Source organism: Oryzias latipes, chromosome 16 (genome assembly GCF_053564925.1).
Source record: "Oryzias latipes strain Hd-rR chromosome 16, Olatipes_Hd-rR_3.1".
Classification (NCBI taxonomy): Eukaryota; Metazoa; Chordata; class Actinopteri; order Beloniformes; family Adrianichthyidae; genus Oryzias; species Oryzias latipes.
In genome coordinates this window covers 26,895,557-26,914,722 of record NC_136252.1, presented here as the reverse complement: position 1 = coordinate 26,914,722, position 19,166 = coordinate 26,895,557, and the positions used below count along the sequence as shown (strand labels likewise).

Below are 19,166 nucleotides of genomic sequence, written 5' to 3'. Positions count from 1 at the left end.
AGGTGGGTTTATTTTCAGGCTCAGGTCCAGGGTTTATTTCAGCGTTCGACTTTCAGACTATGGTCCTCCATGAACTCCCACTTGGACAACCGGCATCGATATGTTTTTCATTTGATGCTTTTCAGATTGGTAGATTTTGGCAGGAAGACATCGTATGCCTTGGTCACATGCACCCGTAAGGGGGGGTTGGACACGTATAACTCCTGGAGGTTTTTTAGGCTGTCCGGGGGGGTGTCCAAAGAGGGCCAGATTTGGTGATGTAGAGTTGTGTGAGGGCCCACCATTCTTTGAACCCAAATAACATTCAATGCAAATGAACTATTTAATGGAAATTGAATTGCAATGGCATACTTATAGTTCTTTTTTCATGTAGAAATACAGCTGAATACATTTTTACCAAAGTTACAGTGAATGTCATATTTAAATGCACCTTTCCTTCCTTGTTAGCATGTCTCGTCTTGTAGTGCCTCTCGGTCCATGGAACATTAGCCAAACACACATGTTTTGTAGTTCACTGCAAAAAATGCTCCAAATATGCACGTCTTGAAAGTGTCATCGCTCGCTGTCAAGTTTTTTACAAATATTTTATTTAGTGTTGACATTTAAGAATTGAACTAGAAAGTATCACAAAGGGGGAATTTACCCAAATCAAGAAAACGTACTAAAAGGTTTTAGAAAGTGCTGGGGGCTGCACATTTTTAATTTCACGTCAGGAGTCTGCGTGCCATTTGGCATTTGGCCCACGGGCCGGACTTTGGACATGCCTTCTGTAGAAAGTTGTAAAGAGGAGTGGATGCATCTTAAGAGGAGCGCAAATGTGTCTAGCAGGTCTCCTTAAAGATGGTAACTTGTGCGGCCACCCATAGGGACGTCATGAAACTGGAACGTACCATTGTCAAACGTGTAATAACTGTATTGTTAAGTATTCGTAAGGATAATGTAAGCGGCATGCACTTATGACCTACCGGTAATATTGTTGTCTTTTACGCAGCACTCCAGTTGTTAGTTAGTTGTGTACACTGGCTCCTTATGCCTTTGTCACAACTGCCCTTACAGGTGGATCTGCGGGCAGAAATGGGCAGCAAACCAGTACTGAGCAAAGAATTCCTACCATGCGCCTGTGTCTCACCCATTTCCCCTTTAGATGTCGTATGACTGTTCGCTATGACCTCTCGCCCACAGCATGCCGTAAAAAAAGTCTGGGTGAACTTTTCCACTTTTTGGGCTCTCCAAGCGGTCTACATCTTGTTATTCTGAGTGGACCACCTGCGTGCCACGTATAAATTTGCCCATTTTTCACCCGCAGACATCCCGTATCCACCCATAAGGGCAGTTGTGACTAAGACCTGACTATCATTTGATCATTGTAAGAGAAACGCTAAAGATTTATGGGATCCTGCCCTCTGACATCTTTCTGCACTTAGTATTGTCAGCGGGTCAGAGGTTTAGAGGCGGGGTCATCACTCACTTTTTTTTTAAGGTCCAAACAGGCTTCATTTGTCATCATGCGTTCATAAATCTTGTGATGCTGCTGCTCCTTCAAGCTTTTAACCTCTTGTCGGTTCTCCTCTTCTTCTTCTTCTTCTTCTCAGAGGTTCTGTGACGTGTTCCAGGGCTGACACACTCGCCGCCTTAGACGTTTCCTCGCTCCGCCACTGTTCACATGCAAACCTCGTGACCTGTGCCAATCAGTGACCCTGAAGAACACCCACCTCGCTGAGGACGGCGAAGCTCCATCAGGGCAACAGAAGGGATGAAAGCCCCCCTCCCCCCTACTCCGCATATGGCACAGGTGCATCAGTGTTATTCGTGAAGATCTATTACCGCTCATGTTCAGTGACCCATACGGCAAGACGGCCATCCACCGCATTGCAATGCAGCCAAGTCATTTTTCACTTCACGCTGATGAACAGAATTCTTCTATTTGTCTTTTAGTTATTTAAATGAAAGAGAAGCATAAATGACTGTCTGTATCCCTGTTAATACTGTAAATGAGCTTTGTGTGTCTAACAAAAAGAAGGAACACATTTTGATGAAAGGGAACAACTCAGTAAAGAGTAGATTTTCTTCTTTAACACAGGTATTCCTCATTCTGGTTTTGTATAAAGCTGCCTGTTTTGTAAAGTTATATAAAGGAATCACAGCATTTTGAAATGTAAGTTAAGAAGAAATGGATTGCTATTTTGCATAAAGATATTGCCTACTCCTCCCCCAAATCCTTGGTTTTAGGAAGAATCGGATGTAATCATGTCAGCAAAAGCTGAAAACGATCTAAAGTCAAGTCTTTAGAGAATATTTTTCTCCTTTTGAATAGTTTTAAATATTTGTTTCTTCCACATGTGCAAGCATGACACACATTTCCATCGTCCAGGCTGAGACTCGTAGGTGTTTGAGATGCTGTTGTGTGTTTCTGCTATAAATACATTTTGATGTGTATTGTTGTAAGGTCAATGGGAGTATCTGAGGTCTTATTAAAGACGCGCCTTCCAGACTCTGTTTTCTGTCAATAAATATGGAAACAATTCTGAGTATTTGTAAGAGATCATAGAAGAGGATTGGGACTTTTAATTAATTTTATTGTAAATCTAAGATCTTATTGCAGGTCAGAAAGAACGCTTCCTACGGACAATTTTGTTTTGCTTCTCACTAACTTTTGCCCTTCTAAGGAACGATCCTTTATTTTGAGCTGAAGCTGCTGCAAACCAAATGGATAGCAGTTGCCGTACAAACGTTGGTTCAGCTGTCCATTTCACTTCAGATCTCTTTTTACAAAATCCCTACAGGAGGTACATACCACTCAATGTGTGCAACCCTCTCCCGACAAACACACTCACTTTATTTTTGTGGTTGCTGGCAGGCCTGCCACTCAGCTTCCAGCTCACAAGGCAGCTGCGGACATGCTTTATGTCTCCCTTCAGGCAAACGTGAAGACACGCCACACTGATCAACATGCAGGACGGGCATGATTTAAATGTCTTCGAGCTGCTGTGAAATGTTGCTGGGATGGACCCCCGTAGAACCAGGGACCAATGCTTGTTCACAGTTTATCGTATGAGGACTGTGCCATCATTAGCCATCAGGCAGAAGAGAAGAAGGGGGAAAAATCCATCCAGCAGCAACTAGATCAATATTAGAAAATCAAATCAATGACTTGAAGTTTAGATTGAATTGAAAATGTTCCCAAACATGCTGCCAGTCCAAGTAACAAGTATAATTATTAATATATATAAAACTACTTGTATTATAGTTATCTTATTTATAAATTATTTGTACTTATATTTGTATTATTAACTGTAATTTACTATCATATAAAATAGTTTGATTTCATTTTATTTTTTCAAAAGAAATTTCTGGTGTTGTGAGTGTTTTGGAGTTTTAAAAACAAAAATATATTAAAAGAAAGCATCAACTTTTAAAGAATGCTCATTAGCTAAAAGAAAAAGTTTGTTAGAAATATCGTGATGTGTAATGTAACTGTTGTACTGGCTTTGAGAACATAATGGTACTAAAAAATAACTGGTTTATTTTAAAAAATCGAAGAAAAGAGCTAAATAAAACACAATATCACCTAATTATGCAAGAGGGGAAATATATAATGTATGTTAAAACACATCCTTTTATATCTAAAGATCATGTTGTCAGACTGGGACCATTGTCAGGAGTGTTGGTCCCATCAGCAGAGGTGGGAGCTGGAACAACAGAGACGACTGCAGAACTTCCAGAATGGCTCCTCCTTTAACAGAGAGTTGGTGTCCGTTCGGTGCCAGGAAAACCGACACCAAACTTTTGGAATGTTGTTAAAAGACAGAGAGAAAAAAACATTTGCAAAGAGGAAACTCACAAGGGTTTACTTTGAAGTTGGGGGGGAAAAATCAAAATAAAAAGAAAAAAAAAGTGTTTTTTTTTTCTTTTGATGAAACTACACAGAATCCAATTTAACTTTAAAATGCTCGAACAATTATTTGCCAAGCAGGTCACAAAAAGCAGCAAATGACAGTAGATGAGCGGATCAAAGTGAGTCATTTCATTTAAATGAGAGCTGAACACAAATATGTTTGTAGTGTTTGATGCTGGTCCAGTGGTACATGTAATGGCTGCCTGGAGCAAAGCAGTAACATTCTCCAGCCGGATGAATCCTGGTTTAATCCCAAGCAGTGGTGATGGTTCTGTGGTATGTGTCTTCAGCAAACACACAAGTTTGCTTTGAGGTCTTTAAATGTGTTGGATTAAATGAAGAAAAAGTCTGGTGAGGCGAGACATTAGTTTGATGATGGTACACCATTTCAAAAACATTTGTTTTTAGTCTTGTTTTTGTGGTTTTTATGAGCTGAAATCCTAATTTATGTAAAAGACAAAAAAACAAAGAAATACTTGAAATCAATTAAACTTGCCATAATTTTATCCCTTTTCAAAAGCAATGTTGTTACCATAAGAAAATGAAGTTGAAACAATATGTAAGTCTGTTTAAAATCTTCAGAAAATGATGAGGGCTGTCTTATGCAAAACAAAGTAGTATTGTATTTGTACTAATTGTATTGTTGTGATTTTTGCAAAGCTAAGATTTTTAAAAGGAATACAGATGGTTAATTTAAAAAATAAATACATAAATGTTTTATGTCAGGAGCTGCAGAAACCATGTCTATCTAAGTCACAAGGGGGCGTCGGAGTGCAGCATGGAGGCATCCCCAAAACTAAAGCTTTCTCTTGATGAATGTTTTAAAGTTCACCATGCACTAAAACGGGAGCAAAACTGAGATGCCCCTTTAAAACGTGCCAAGCTCTTCCCTGAAACTCGAGGCAGTTTTGCACTTTTGCTGCAGCTGAAGTGCTGCTGCTGACTCCCTGGTGTAATATCTGGTACTTCTTGAGGATTAGTGAGGACTATTTTTAGGGGAATAGTGTTGCAAGGCAGGGCACAGTTACAGACTGGGGAGCATCAGGTTTAAATAAATTGTCAGTGAATAAAGATTACAAATGAACATATATGTGTGACAAAGTGAGGAAGTAAAAAAATAAGTAATGGAGAGGCTTTCTGCAAGTTAAGGATGGAGATTCTTCTGTTAAATTCTCCTTGAATAAATTCATCTTGATAAACAGACCTCTGACACTGATGTGTGCATTATCTTCTTAGTGATGAAGTGACTGGAGGAGGTAGAGGTGCCACTGATCTGACTCTATTCTCAATTATCTGTAAGTGAAGTGAATATTAAATCTCTATAAAGCATAGCAGAAAAAGCATGAGGACATCCTCACACCCAAAGTTCTGTGAGGACTTCACAGGCATAGTGTCAAGCTTCTGTGGTAAAGCTGTGCAGAGAATGCAGCCTGCCTCCTCAGGGACACGCGCTCTCTGTTGTTTCAGTCATAAATCTCTGGACCCGAGGACTGTAAGGAATCTCGCAAATATTTCTGAACGGCGACTGCTATGGCTTTGCTGCTCCGAAAAGAAATATAAGGGCAGGTTGGTAAAACCTCAGAGTGTTGCTTCAGATAAGAGCAGAGCTGCCTCAGCCATGCGTCCATCAAAGACCAAGAACCTAACCTCTGTTCAGTGTTTATGGTCGCCCTTGTCTTTATCTGCTCAGCAACAGGCTGTGTCCGCAGCCCTCTCAGATTGCAGCACATGCATGAAACGCTACAGAATCACAGCACGCCTGGATCTCTAACAAGGTAACCTCCCAGCTATTGTGACAAGAGTGGTCACTTACCTCCCCTTGTGGGGGTCTTGATGGCACAAAATTAATTTGGGGGCTTTCGTGGAAAGGTCCTCCACAATTCACAGAGCTGGAGCAGCTGAGGCTTACTCCTCAAGGACTTCATTAGATATTCTTGACATCGAGAACTTCATGAGTTTGACCTCTGTGCTTAATCCACCTCAGGATGGAGCTCCTTAACCCTTGTGCTATCTTATGGGGTCCAGATGACCCCACCCTTACATTGACGTGTCATCCCTACCATGTCAAAGGTGGATAAAGGTGAAGAGGATTTCATGTAATCCATGGACACCAGTGAAGATCACAAATCGTTGAAGAAAAATGGTTCAGCGCACTGTCTAGTGGGTCTAGATGACCCCACTCCCAATGTTTAAGTGCCTTGGATAGCACAAGGGGTAAACTGAAGCTGAAGCCACATACGGATGGATGTGTCCACTAATTCCACAGTCGGACTGATTTCCAGTCAGAACATGAGGACATTCCTCTAACTTTTATGTCATTATCCATCAAAACATGCGGAGAACGTCAATCATGGAACTTCAGGGCATCATCTTGGAACCACGAAGGCCCTTACGAAATGTCAGAGCTATCAATTTCTTTGAGATACACTGATGAACTCACTTCACTGCGAGCAGACTGCGTCTGTGGCTCATGGATGAAAAGTGGGATAACAAACAGCACCCCTGGGGTTTTGTTTTTAGAATGAACACAGGCTTCATTTCCAAGATCTGATGTCTCTTCACCCTGAGAGCTGACGGAGTGGCAGCTTCAGTGTTACCAGTCGTGTTATTTCCGTTCTGGGAAACAATCCCGAGTAAATATATTCTCTGCCAGCCGTGGTACCAGCTTTGTTTATCTAAACGAAAAGGTAATTTAAAAAAAAAAAAGAAAAAATTCAAACAGGTATTTCTGGTAATGTATTCGTTGGCTTTGACACACACACACACTCACACACACACACACACACACACGCCTCTATAAATGCTTTCTTTTGTTGTCGGGCCACCTGTGAGGGTCCTCACTCCACTTATGAGGCACCTTGACCACAAGAATAATTGGATGAAGTCACTGTGGGAGCTTCAGATTTAGCTCCACCACTAAAATATTTAAATTTATTCTGACTGTTTTAAAACAAATGTGATTGAGCAGTATTTTGTTCATAATATGAGATCTTTAAAAACACAATAAATTGAAAATGGCTTTTTTTTATTACAGTTTTATAGCATTATTCTCATAGATAACAGTAAGATGATTGGTTCAGAGGAAATAAAAGTTGGAGGGAACACATTTGCATCTCAAGTATTGGACTGGGTACGTTAAAAGAGGCAGCAGGTGAATGAGCTTCATGACATATGAGAACAGCCGTTGTGGACTCTGGAGACTTCAATGAGAGTTCTCTCAGCAACAGTAGCCCTGAGATATCCCCACTGTCACAGGGAAAGCATTTGGTTAGTGGAAGGACAGAAAAAAAGACCTAAAAGAAGCCACACACATTTATGTTTCACATCTCTCGTGGTAAAAAGTCACGCACTCACTTGACTGAAAAAGAGACTGAAAACAGCATTTACATAAACGGACAGAAAGCCCCTGCCTTCAGATTCAGATGTTGCCAAAGTTCTTTACTGACCTGTTATGCCAAAGGTCTTTTTCTTTTCTATTTATAAAGTGACTGTGTTTATCTTCTGATTGTTCTTGGTACCTAAATACTGGCTGTACTACAAAAGTACAGAGCAAGTTCAGTACTAGAAGAAAAGTCTTGAGAGAAAAGTATAAAAAAAAATTAAACTCACAATTTTCCCATATAAAAACTATAAATAAGACAACATTTTCTTTTTAAATCTTCCATTTGTAAAGAAATCAATCAACATGATGGGTTTCTCTCCATTTCCTTTGCAGCACCCAGAAGCCCAGCTGGTTCTTTTAGAACTGAAACCCTGCTTTTGTGCATCTTTTTACTCACCTCCTTGATCTCAGTTTCATGTCATTTCTATAACTGTTGCTCAGTGTGGCATGGCTGCAGTTTTGCTTCGCAAAGTCGTCTTTCTGGGGGGGAAAGATTTATGGTTTTTGAACGTTTTAAAACTAGAAAGCCTTCTACCAAAAAATACTTCTTTGGATCAGATATGTTTACTGCAAAACGTTCCTTTTTCTGTCCTGGATAAATAAGATAAAATCACAATTTTTAAAGAGGCACTCTGAGTTTTGATACAAGGCAGATGTTAAAAAAAGGAAATCTAACAACCAACCAGATTTATTAGTAGGTTGGGCCTTGCACAACTATGCTTTGGTTTTAAAGATGTTTTGTTTTTAAGTATTTACTTTGGCTAGTTACTTTCTATAAGGCACTTGAACAGGGATGTGGAACTTAGCCTTTGTCAAAAGCATATTAACCTTTGTGCGATCCTAGGCACTTTAACATTGGGGGTTGGGTCATCTAGACCCACTAGAGTCTAGACAGTGCTCTGAACCATTTTTCTTCAATGATTTGTGATCTTCACTGGTGTCCATGGATTACATGAAATCTTTCCACCTTTATCCACCTTTGTCATGGTAGGGAGAACACGTCAATGTAAGGGGGGGGGGGGGGGGGGTCATCTAAGATAGCACAAGGGTTAAATGGATGTTAACTTAGATAATGGAGGTAAATTCTGCTATGAAAATTGATTAATCGGTTGAAGTTGAATTTTGTTAGTAAAAAGAAAACAACTTTCCCATTTACTCAATGCTCCAGTAAAAACAAAAAGAAACAACATGGTCGCTGTGAGGGAGGGTGTGAACAAAGTTAGCCTTTCTTCACATCAAGTCTTTTCTGAAATGCCACAGAAGAGGTTTTTGGAACACCAATAGAAAATGTTTTGAGTTGGCTTTGGAAGAATCAAGATCTCTTGAATGAAGTGAGTTCTTATCGTAAACTGATTTTTTTTTCTCCATGTTTGGATAACCCATAACCTTTGCAGGAATCAGTTTGTACACTTTTACATGAACATTTACTAAAAAAGGAGATTTTCACTTCACCAGACTGCAGCCACATACTCAATGTTTAACAATACATACATTTTAACACATCATAATTACATATTTATACAAAGGTGGTGGTGGGGGCTGTAAGCTTTTCAACAGATTTCATACGTACATGTCAGTCTCCATTCTTATGAAACGGTAAACATCCAGACATGTGTAACAGTTACATCACGTTTCAATGTCACTCATGTTTTTAGAGAGGCTTAATACACTTCAATGACTCACTTTTAATTGTTAAATCTTTCTTTCTAGTTACCATTAGCTGTAGTAATGTGCCAGGTTTGTTCGAGATTATGATACAGATACATGACTTTAAAATGCTAATAAAAGGGGTCCTAAGACAGAGCCCTGCAGAACCCCGTAGAGACCACTTGGTCTGAGAAACAACTACCTGAACTATTTAAAAATTTAAGGCACCAAAAATAGCAAAACATGCAATTTGTCTTAAAGCAGCTGCTTTAAACTATTTTTATTATCCATTTTGCAAAATATTTAACCTGGTATCCATTTGTTTTTACTCTACTTATGATCCTTTTTAGTTTCATTCACTCTTTCCCTTTTGTTTAATTAAATTGAAGCATGTACACTGATAGATTTATACATTAAGTGTGACATCCAGCATTTAAATTGATCCTCATACAATCCTCAAATGTTTTAAGTCTCTGGACTTTGTTGCCCAAAAGGTTTAATCTGTATTTTCATGCTTTATTCTTATGACATCCGTAATTCTTTGATTAAAAACTCATCTTTTGCTTGGAAGACATCCTTCAGTACAAATTTTTTTTTTTTTTGTCAACTGTAAAAAACGATAGCAAAAATACATTTTGCCTTTGCAAGCAAGTATGAAGTGGACCCTAACATGAGCCATCCTCACAGCAGGCTCCTGACCTGGCCATCTATTTTCTCTCTGCTTCTGTCAGTCCATCTGTCTTATACAAATTCTCATTTTCAGTGTGCCTGCCCAGCAGTTTTGCAGCTGACCCAAAGTCTGCAAAAGTCTGTTTTCTTATGTAACAGGCGAGCCATCAGACCTTTTTAGTCTGAAAACAGGAAGCTGTGTGTTGTAAAATCCCTTCACCTTACCTCAGCCTGCGCAGGGTTAACGAGCCCCGCAGAGGATTTCTCTTCTGCTCTTATACTTCCAAACAAGGCAAAATGTTCGGCTTGGGTAAAGCCGTGGGATCGGCACAAAGGAGAGGGAGCTGGTCCTGGTTATTGGAAAATAAATTCTTCTTTCGCAGACTTGCATAATGTGTCTCAGAAAAACTAGAAGTGCAGCCAACTTTGACTGCAGTGAGCCAGAGACCCACTTAGAACCAAGGTGCAATCTGCAAGAAAAGCTCTTCAGACTTTATGCTGATGCTGATGTTTTGATGAGACACACACAGTGAAGAAATGTGTTGTGGACTGTTTTTCAAATACATTTTTGTTGATTAAGCACACTACTGTGAATCATTAGAAGGTGTGTTGCCATGTGCGTGTAATGATTTAACAAAACTGTACACAGAAAGAAAGGAAAGTTATGAAGAAAGAATCATGTTCTTTTCATCCTCTTTCTGTGTGCATCTTTGTAAAGTGCCCAAACAGTCACTTTGCAAAGATGAAATAGATTAAGAGTTGATCAAAATTATACCTACAAGCTTAAAATATGTTTTGAAAAAGAAGAAGTCATCAGTTTACTGATTGTACATTTAAGAGACTTAAAATGAAAACGAAATCACCCCAAGAAATAAGTGGAAGTTTCTCAAAATTTGAAATATTTTCTTTGAATAAAAAATAAATTAAAAAATGGGGGTAATAGCCTTAACCCCAAAATCTAATTTGAAGAAAAAAATTGAGTCACTAAGTCATGCTATCTTCAACAAAGATATTTCCTTGAAGACGTATGATCTATTTATCGGTAGATAAAGCCAGAATAATTGCAGAACGTTTTCATATAATGATTTTAATTTTGATCATGATAATACTTTTTGACCAAAGTATTAAAGTATTAAAGTATTAAAATCTTCAAAAGGTTGAAGATTAATGCACAACCAAAGTTGTGGTTTCTACCAAACATGTTTATTTTAACATAGAAACTCCACACAAAAAAAAGACAATACAGACTCTAACTGGAGTGATTATAAATGAAATTATGATTTCTTTAATTTATTTTCACCAAGCAGCCACACCTGATTGGCTGATTACTGCCTCAGGTGTTTTCACTTTGTTAATTATTCCTGCATGAGTGTTGTCATGTGTTTCTTAGCTAGATATGTGCATGTTGGTAGATTCATTTTAAGCCTTTCTGCTAGTACTATTGTTGTCTAGCTCTTTTCTTTCTCTTCAGTTTCTTTAAAAGGAGGAAATTCCACCTGCCTGTCCATCTGCTGAACTTGTAAGGAATATCTTCTATCCTAGACTTCCACAAACGATTGATTCAAAAAGGATTTAATGGAAATTCCTGAACTCTGACTTCCTCCAAATATCCAGGAAAAGGCTCCTATGGGTTCTAAAAGCTGCACAAAAACGCACTGATGTCACAGTTAACATGTGAATGTTCTACTCTTTAATGACTCCCTGTCTAGTCCATAAAAAAACCCAGCCAACTTTCTCCTCGCATTAAGCTTTACTTTTTGGTTTTCTAAATAAAAATTAAATCAACCAGTTGAACATTTTGTAATCTAGTGTATAACTAAATAGGATTTGGTTAAACTGGAGTTTAACTCTGGAGAACCCCGAACAACATTTTTCTGGGCTATTAAAGTTAACTCGTTTTGTTTTTGTTTCTTTGTTCATTATGGGTGCAGCAATTGACAGTGGCCAAAAAAGACAATATGAAAGAATGAAAGGAAAAAAAAAAAAAAGTGGTCAGATTTGACCCCAAAGGTTCTTCAGGGTTAAGATTTGCTTTCTTTGGATTGCACCTTGAAATTGTTTTGGTAAGACTGTGATTGACATACTGCAAACCGCGAATAAATAAAATGTCTTTATCATTACAGCTGAGAATGTATTAAAGTAGCACCCTGGTGACTTCAGAATGAGTTTAAGTTATTTGTTGACAGTGCTGGTTCAGACACAAATCATTGGTTCTTCCAAAAGTTTGCCAACTGTTTTCTAAAAGCTTATGTCTCCTCTAAAGGGGCTTCAGCTTTGTGCTTCAGTATGTGTGAGCTTTGTCACTTCAGGGACAGTTTGAGACTGTGTTGTCAGAAAGAATCGATCGTTTCCTGTCTTGGTTTGTTCAGACTGTCCTCTGTTTTTTTCTTTTTCACAGAAATCAACTGAATGTCTGCCACATGTGGCCAATATCTGGTCTGGTGTGAAAAAAGGTACTAAATCGAGACTGTTTTTTTAAAAAAAAAAACATGTCCGCAGGATCTGTGGGAAAAAAACGTAACTGTTGAGTAGAAATTGAGATCTTGAAGGTTTGTGCCAGCACAAATACTCTTAAATTACCCACCACTGCTGCACATGCATGAAACGGGATTTCTCCAAGACTAATTATAGATATTGATGAGAACATGGACAAAAGCTCCAACTTGTGCAACATCCTGAGTTTGAAAAGGATCAAGGGACAATGTAAAATCGACTGGAATAAAACCAGAATCCTGAGTCAAATCTATCCACAGTCCTGCACTGATGAACTGATTTCATGGTCAAGCTGACTGAGGCAGATGTCCACTGTTAAAAAGTCTGCCAAATATCTTAAAAGTGCCCAGGATTTCATCACATAAGAAAGGCAAATGTTTGATCCATTATTTGCTCATTGTATGTTTGATAAGTTATCTGCGAGGCTGGGGCAGGCGGTTCATGCAGTCCCTTCTTGCAGGGAGGAAACTGCAAATTTCCTGGTTGTCAGATGGTGTTTAGTGTGTCAGCACAAATACACAGGACAAAAAATGATGAAACATGTGTGGCAGCATGTCTGCTCTTTGCATTACGCGTCAAATAGTGCATCCGGACAGACTGCATGCATTTTAAGCACAGAGGAGACAGGGATGGAGGGGGGAAAGGGGGGGAAATTCTTCTCCACCAAACCTTGGAGACTCACCAAATCTGAACCGAGCATCTCAGAATCCTCTAAAGTCATCAAGCAGGAAAGAGAAAAGTTTAGGAGAACAGAGGCTCTATTCAAACCAAATGCTTTCCCCTGGCACTGTTTTAAATGTGTAGAAAATGAGATCAAACTTATGCTGACAAAGATTTGCCAGCAGGAATAAAAAAAAACAAAAAAACAAAAACCAGAACATGTGAAAGCAGCAGACAGCAGTTTCTGTTAGCGGTCACAGCTGCAGCTGGACTTTACTCGTCCAATAAAGTAATGCAAATTTTCTTTTTGTAGAATGAAAGGATAACAAAAAATTCTGTGTGGATGTGCATTAAAGACCGCATCCAATAAAAAATTTTTTTTGGGTGTTTTTAACATGTTCTTGTGGTGTTGTTCTAATGACAGAGAACAATAATAAAAGGAAAAAGTCGCGTTTCTGAGTATTTCTTACTAAAAATCATTGTGAACAAAAAATTCTGTTGGTAAAGAAGCGTATTTGTGACATAGAAAAGCTCCCTGCTCTGCTCCATTCTGATGTATCCACTTGGAGATGACCAGATCCACGTTTGCCTTCGCTTTCTTTGTCCCAATGGCATCTGGCTCAAAACTGCACTGTTGGATGGCTGTGATATTTTGCTGGTTATTTTTATTGCACCGAAAACGTTAGGTTGAGGGCATGAGGGGCAGTAAGCTAGAGCATGTAGACAGAGAGCTCTCGGCCAAAGGTGATCCTGATTAGTTTGACACTCTGGGCAAAACACTGCCCCCCAATTCAAGCCGCGCCCCAAAGTGCATACATACAAACACAAGAACAATAACTTTTATTGATTTACTTTATTACTTCTATAAGTATAATTGACTTATATAGTTGAATTTACAATTCACATAAAGTATGATGTGAGTTAGTTCACAATTTACATGCATCAGTTTATGCTTTTTTTGTGAAGACTGGCTGGCTCCTGTTAAAAAAGTCGCCACATTTTTCCTGTGTTTTTTTTTCTTGATCTTAACACAATGCCGACGCAAATTAATAAAGGAATTATTTCTGGTCATTTCCATTGGCTTTGTGAATGGAGGTAAATGGAAACTAAAGGACATATTCACCTCTTGTGTCTGCATAAATACAGCATAAAAGTGAATTAAAAAAAGAAAACAGATTGTGTACATTGCATCTGAACGGCGGAAGAGCATGGACGAAATCCACCAATAAGCTAGTTGACGAGACTAGCCTACTTAGTTTCAAACCTTTATTAGCCATGTGCCAGATCATCGTTAAAAGTTTGCTCACCAAACGGGAAAACCTGTCACATTTGGTGCTTAGCAAGTCTTAATTCCAGAGACTGCCTGCATACCTTGATCTTTAGTGTTTTTCTCTTTTCTTTTCTTTCTAGACTGGACACCTGCTGCTTCCTTTGATCTGTTGTCCACTATCTACATCCTTGACTGGACTTTTTCATCCACTGAACAAGATTCTACCCTCCTACAAGATTGCCCATGGGTAAAACAGCCACTGCTCAACAACAGGGAGTGGAAGGGAGGCGGGGTTGCTCTGCACTAACAGTGCCGCCCACAACTCAGAGGTGAATTTCGAACAAACTGCTGTCGCTCTGCAGAAAATCTAGAAAAGGACACACTTTTTAAAAAAAATTTGGGCTGAAAACAGCATAATCATAAGTAAAAGACCACCAGGAATGCTTTGAAAATAGCTCAAACTTTAATTCTTAATTTTTTGTGTGGACATGAAAGTATTTTTCTTGTGTCCATTTCATCCACCAGCTCAAAGACAGGCAGCTATAATCCCTAAACCAAAGTTATCTTCAGCTTTGGAGTAAAAACAGAGAGGGATCCAGTAGCAAACATAAAGTGGGTGGACGATGAAACCACATACAACGTATAATTACAGCTATAAACACATCTACAGTACATAGTGTGCATTCAGTCATGTGATACTTGTGATGGCCCATCGTAGTATGGCTGGCAATATTAAGTTAATGGCAATGAGCTAAATAAAGCTGCTGACAAAATCCCCTAGCACGGAACAAAGCCTCCTCCATTAATGTTGTGGAAAATGCTCAGAATCCACAATGACAGAAACGATATTAAAAGCAAAAGACAAGTTTAGCAGATTTGATGCCCACATACTCCTGACAGAAATGTCTAAACTAATTTAGTTTCACTTTGTCTGAAAGCTGCAGAGCTAACTGAACATCTTTCACTGACTGCAGTTTTCATTGGGATTTTGCAGAATTACCATAAAGATTTTCTTCTTTGTTATGCATTCTCGAAATAGTTTTATGCAAATCATCTTAGTGACAATGTAGTTTTTTTGCACTTTGCCAGAGAAACCCAACTTTATATAGACTCTATTTGGTTTAATTTAAACATGTTGTTTTATTTAAAACTTGATGTGAGAGTAAAGGCCACTTCTGATCCTATGGACTTACAGATAAATACAGATATAAAGGAGCCTGAAATGTTAGAAGTGACTGTATCCACAGAGCCACAAAGGGACTCCTTGCATGTGCATGTGTTGCTTCACACTGTCATGGCTTAGCTGTGACCCTGAAGAGAATGAGCTCTTCATTAACACACTTCATCTTGAAACTCTAGAAAAACAGTTTCCATCATATTTGTCATAATCATGAAAAATTTAAGTCATTTTGACTTTTTAAACATAAACTGGGTAAGCTTTGTTGATGCAAAATTAAATAAAAAATGATAAAATGTTTAAAAATGAAAACTTTAATATTTCAAACATGATTTTTTTTTACGTCTAGATTAAATCAGTGCCTCTGTTGTGTGACACTAGTGTTGCATTAAAATAGTTTTGCGACCTCTTCTGATGCAAACTGCAATTTCAATCTTCTTGCCTGCATGCCTAATCTTTCAAAAACAATAACTTTCAACAAAGGGAACATTGGAGAATCGAACACAGATGGGACTCTGGCACATCTGAAACAAAAAGAAAAAAAAAAGAGAAAGGATTTTAATACGAAACATGGGATTCTTCAAACGTTTTACGTGATTTTAATTAAAAAAATTAAATAAAGACTTCAATTTTTATGGCGATTGGAAGATTATAGGAACTGTTTGATTATTTTGACCTTCTGTTTACAGCTAAATAGCTCCCGTTGGTCTTAGTCTTTCACAAAAGTAAATGGATTTCTTATTTTTTGAAAACGCTGGATTCAACATATCAACTAGCAGGTTGAATTCATTTTTAGAATTTCATCTATTTATTTGGACATGTTTACAAAGGAAAACTCAGCCTATCAAAGTTCAGTGCAGTGTCCGAGCCGTCTGATGGGATCTCAAATCATTTTCTCACTTATTTCCTGCTGTGGATCAAATCCTCTGCTAGCATTCATTTGCTTTCTATATTTTTTCTTTCCCAGAATTTTTTTTCACTAGTACTATTAAAAACAAGTTAAAGTGAAGTAATTACCAAATGTTTTAACAAAATAAAAAAATAAAAAATCTCTGCTTTCTATGTGTGGATTCTCTCTGTTTTTGTGCAGTCCCTGGATTTCCCTACTGACTGCACTTATTAAAAGTTAGCCTTGAGCATTGTTATTTTCCCAAAGGGCTTTTTTTAACAGTTCCAATAACAAGTCTATTCTTGTTTTTCCAATCTATTTGATTAGCCAAACTTTACTCAGCTGTTGCTTGTCAACAACAGTGAATAATAATAGATACTTTATTTTATTGGCATCTCTGAATTTAGCTTTCTCCTGCTCTGCTATATGAATTATTGAGGCTTAAATCGAAGCCGTATAGATGTTTTTCTTTCGGGACTGTAGTCTTTTCCATGTACATTATTTTAGTCTGAGTCACAGTAGCAACAGAAAGTACTTCAGTTTCTACGCGCGTCTGTTTCTAACCACAACATGAATTTTAGTTTTGGAGGCCTCATAGCATAGTTGGCAGAATTGAACCCCATGAGAAAGTGTTCCAGTTTAGTGTGTTGGGTTATGATAATAATCTAACACAGTCCTGTAAAGACAAGAAGATGAGAATCATGCTTGCAACAATAGTTTGTATGATCAAGAATTATTTGCTTTCATTTAAATTCATTTATCTGCACTCTGAGCTTGGTACGGGAGAGGGGGGTAGTATGTTTTTTGTTGTTTTTAACATGTTCTTGTGGTGTTTTTCTTGCAGTGGAGGATTTAGGTGAGGAGAATTAAGTTTAAATTTGGATTTCTGAGCATTATTGTATTCAAACTGTTGTGGATCAGGAGCCATTGAAAAAAATGCAGTTTGAAAAAGCTTGTAGTTTAACGTAGAACCTAAAATGGTGGGCTACAAGCTCCCTGCTCTGCTCCATTCTGATCCACCTGTAGACAACGTCTTTGTTTTCCTCATCGGAGCTGGTTATCTGGTTCATAACTCTGATATCGATCGCCATTTTTGTGGCACTGGTAATGCTAGGTTGGGGTTGTGAGGGGCTGTAAGCTAGCAGGAGAGAGTGCAAGCAGACGGATGATGGGAAGTAGGGGTGGGCTTAGTCTGTGCCAACGGTCCTGCCCACAATTCTTTCTAAAATTGTCAAAGATCATCATCCTTGCAGCACAGAATATTTGTTAGTTAAAAACCATCTTGTGTCCCTTATTTTAAAAAGTGGGGTTCGGCTGAAGGGGCAAATGCGGAGTAGCTGAGGGCTGATTAACATAGCTGGGGTCAGGTTTTTGGCAGCTTCTCACTCCTTTTATGCATAAGTGTGCAAGGAACTGCAAAGTTTGTCCGTAAACATCATAGATAATAAACATTCAACAAGGTTTAGATTTGGCCTTTTCTATTATTATGAGGGTAGGAGTTTGAAGTGCAGGGCGGCAGTGGCTCAGGCGGTTGAGCGGGTCGTCCAATGATCGAAGGGTCGGCGGTTCGATCCCCACTCCCCCCAGCCAACTGTTGTTGTGTCATTGGGCAAGACATTTCACCCTCCTTCCCTCCACTGTGGCTCCACTGGTGTTTGAATGTGCATGAATGATCCCGGTGATGGTCAGACGGGCCGTAGGCCCAAACTGGCAGCCACGCCTCTGTCAGTCTGCCCCAGGGCAGCTCTGGCTACAACAGTAGATACCATCACCAAGTATGAATGAGGAGTGAATAAATAATGGACACAATGGAAGCGCTTTGAGTGACTTGAAAAGCGCAGATAAATCCAATCCATAGAAGTAGGGACCAGGGGTCTGTCTTTTAGCAGTTCTAAAAGTTCTGCTTAACAGACAACCAGCTGTCTTCATTAAATTCAAATAAATTAGATGTTGAAAATAGACACAATTATTGGGGGCTTTGTTAATAATTTATATATATCGATATATAATAAAGGCAACAGCAAAGTGTGAGCAGTGTCAGAGCAGCAGCATGGATGAGTTATGCTCTTGTAAAAATCGTGGGGGGCAATAGAAAGGCACAAAGTGATGAATGATATGCAACCTCTGCTGTGAGTGTTTTGTCTTACGGAGGTCAAGGGTCGGGGGTTTTGTAGGGTACGTCTGAGATATTTGAAGCAGGTGACCTGGGAATCTGATTTTTCTACACAACACTATAACAGTAAATATACAAGTACCCCTGTGTGATGTGTGAGATTGTGCTGTAATATGCATATTTATTTACGGGACAAAAGCCTAACTTATGACCATTTTAACCTTTTTTTTTGTTTTTGTTATTTTAAAAGACCTTTTTAAAGATAAATCAAAGGCCCAATCCTAATTTCCTGGCAGTGCAGTGAACACACTTGATTTCCAGACTGCAAGCTCAGATCAAAAGAAGCATATTTAATTAGAAAAAAAAAAACTTCAGCAGGAGTTCGAGGTATGTGCAGTTATGATGGCTAAGAGAAGATAAGCAATGAATAGATTGTTTCTCTAACAATAAATGCATTAAGAATTGCCACAAAATGTTAATCTTCAATGGCTTTCTGACTCACTTAACTAACATGAAGTCTGTCTTCATACCACTTATACCAAAACAGACACCCACTGCCAGTTCTCTGCCTCTCTGAGCCATGTGGCATTGGTTAAAAGTGTACTTTCCTTCTGTTCTGACAAACCTCCGCTCAGGCCTTGTTAGTGACTTCTTTCAACAGCAGCCAGGAGCAGGTTACTTGAGGCCAGACTGAAAAATGAAGCGGTTGGATGTTAAAAGAATAAAAATTCCAGTGGAACATTTCATCCACTTGATCCTAAACTGATGAAAGATGTTACCAGGGATCAACACGTGTCGTTTTCACAACTATTTTTATTTTATCAAATCAAACTTTGTTTATAAAGCACTTTTCATAATCTGAATACAACCTTTCAGACTTAAAAACTAAAAGCAAAGCACAGGCCTGCAAAAAAAAAAAGATTTTAAAAAATTATAAATGTCCTAGCTGCAGGATGTGTACTGAAACATTT

The 19,166-nt window shown here is 38.6% G+C and overlaps 2 protein-coding genes across 9 annotated transcripts in view; both read left to right on the top strand.

Annotated features, from left to right (window-relative positions):
* Positions 1-2,522, top strand: part of map7d1a (MAP7 domain containing 1a) — a 39,632-nt gene extending 37,110 nt beyond the window's left edge. For all 7 annotated transcript variants that reach the window (XM_078932738.1, XM_011485653.4, XM_011485651.4 and 4 more), the window contains one exon: positions 1,593-2,522. In XM_078932738.1, coding sequence (XP_078788864.1) covers positions 1,593-1,603 — 11 coding nt within the window. In that variant the 3' untranslated portion in view covers positions 1,604-2,522. The remainder of the gene's footprint in view (positions 1-1,592) is intronic.
* An 8,462-nt stretch (positions 2,523-10,984) lies between these two features.
* thrap3a (thyroid hormone receptor associated protein 3a) overlaps positions 10,985-19,166 on the top strand; it is a 36,986-nt gene continuing 28,804 nt past the window's right edge. The window contains exons 1-3 of one of the 2 annotated variants that reach the window (XM_078932733.1): positions 10,985-11,112; positions 11,992-12,046; positions 14,157-14,263. The gene's annotated coding sequence lies outside the window, so the exon portion shown is untranslated. Of the gene's footprint in view, positions 11,113-11,991; positions 12,047-14,156; positions 14,346-19,166 lie in introns of both variants that reach the window. The other variant, XM_020710308.3, reaches the window with a different exon arrangement.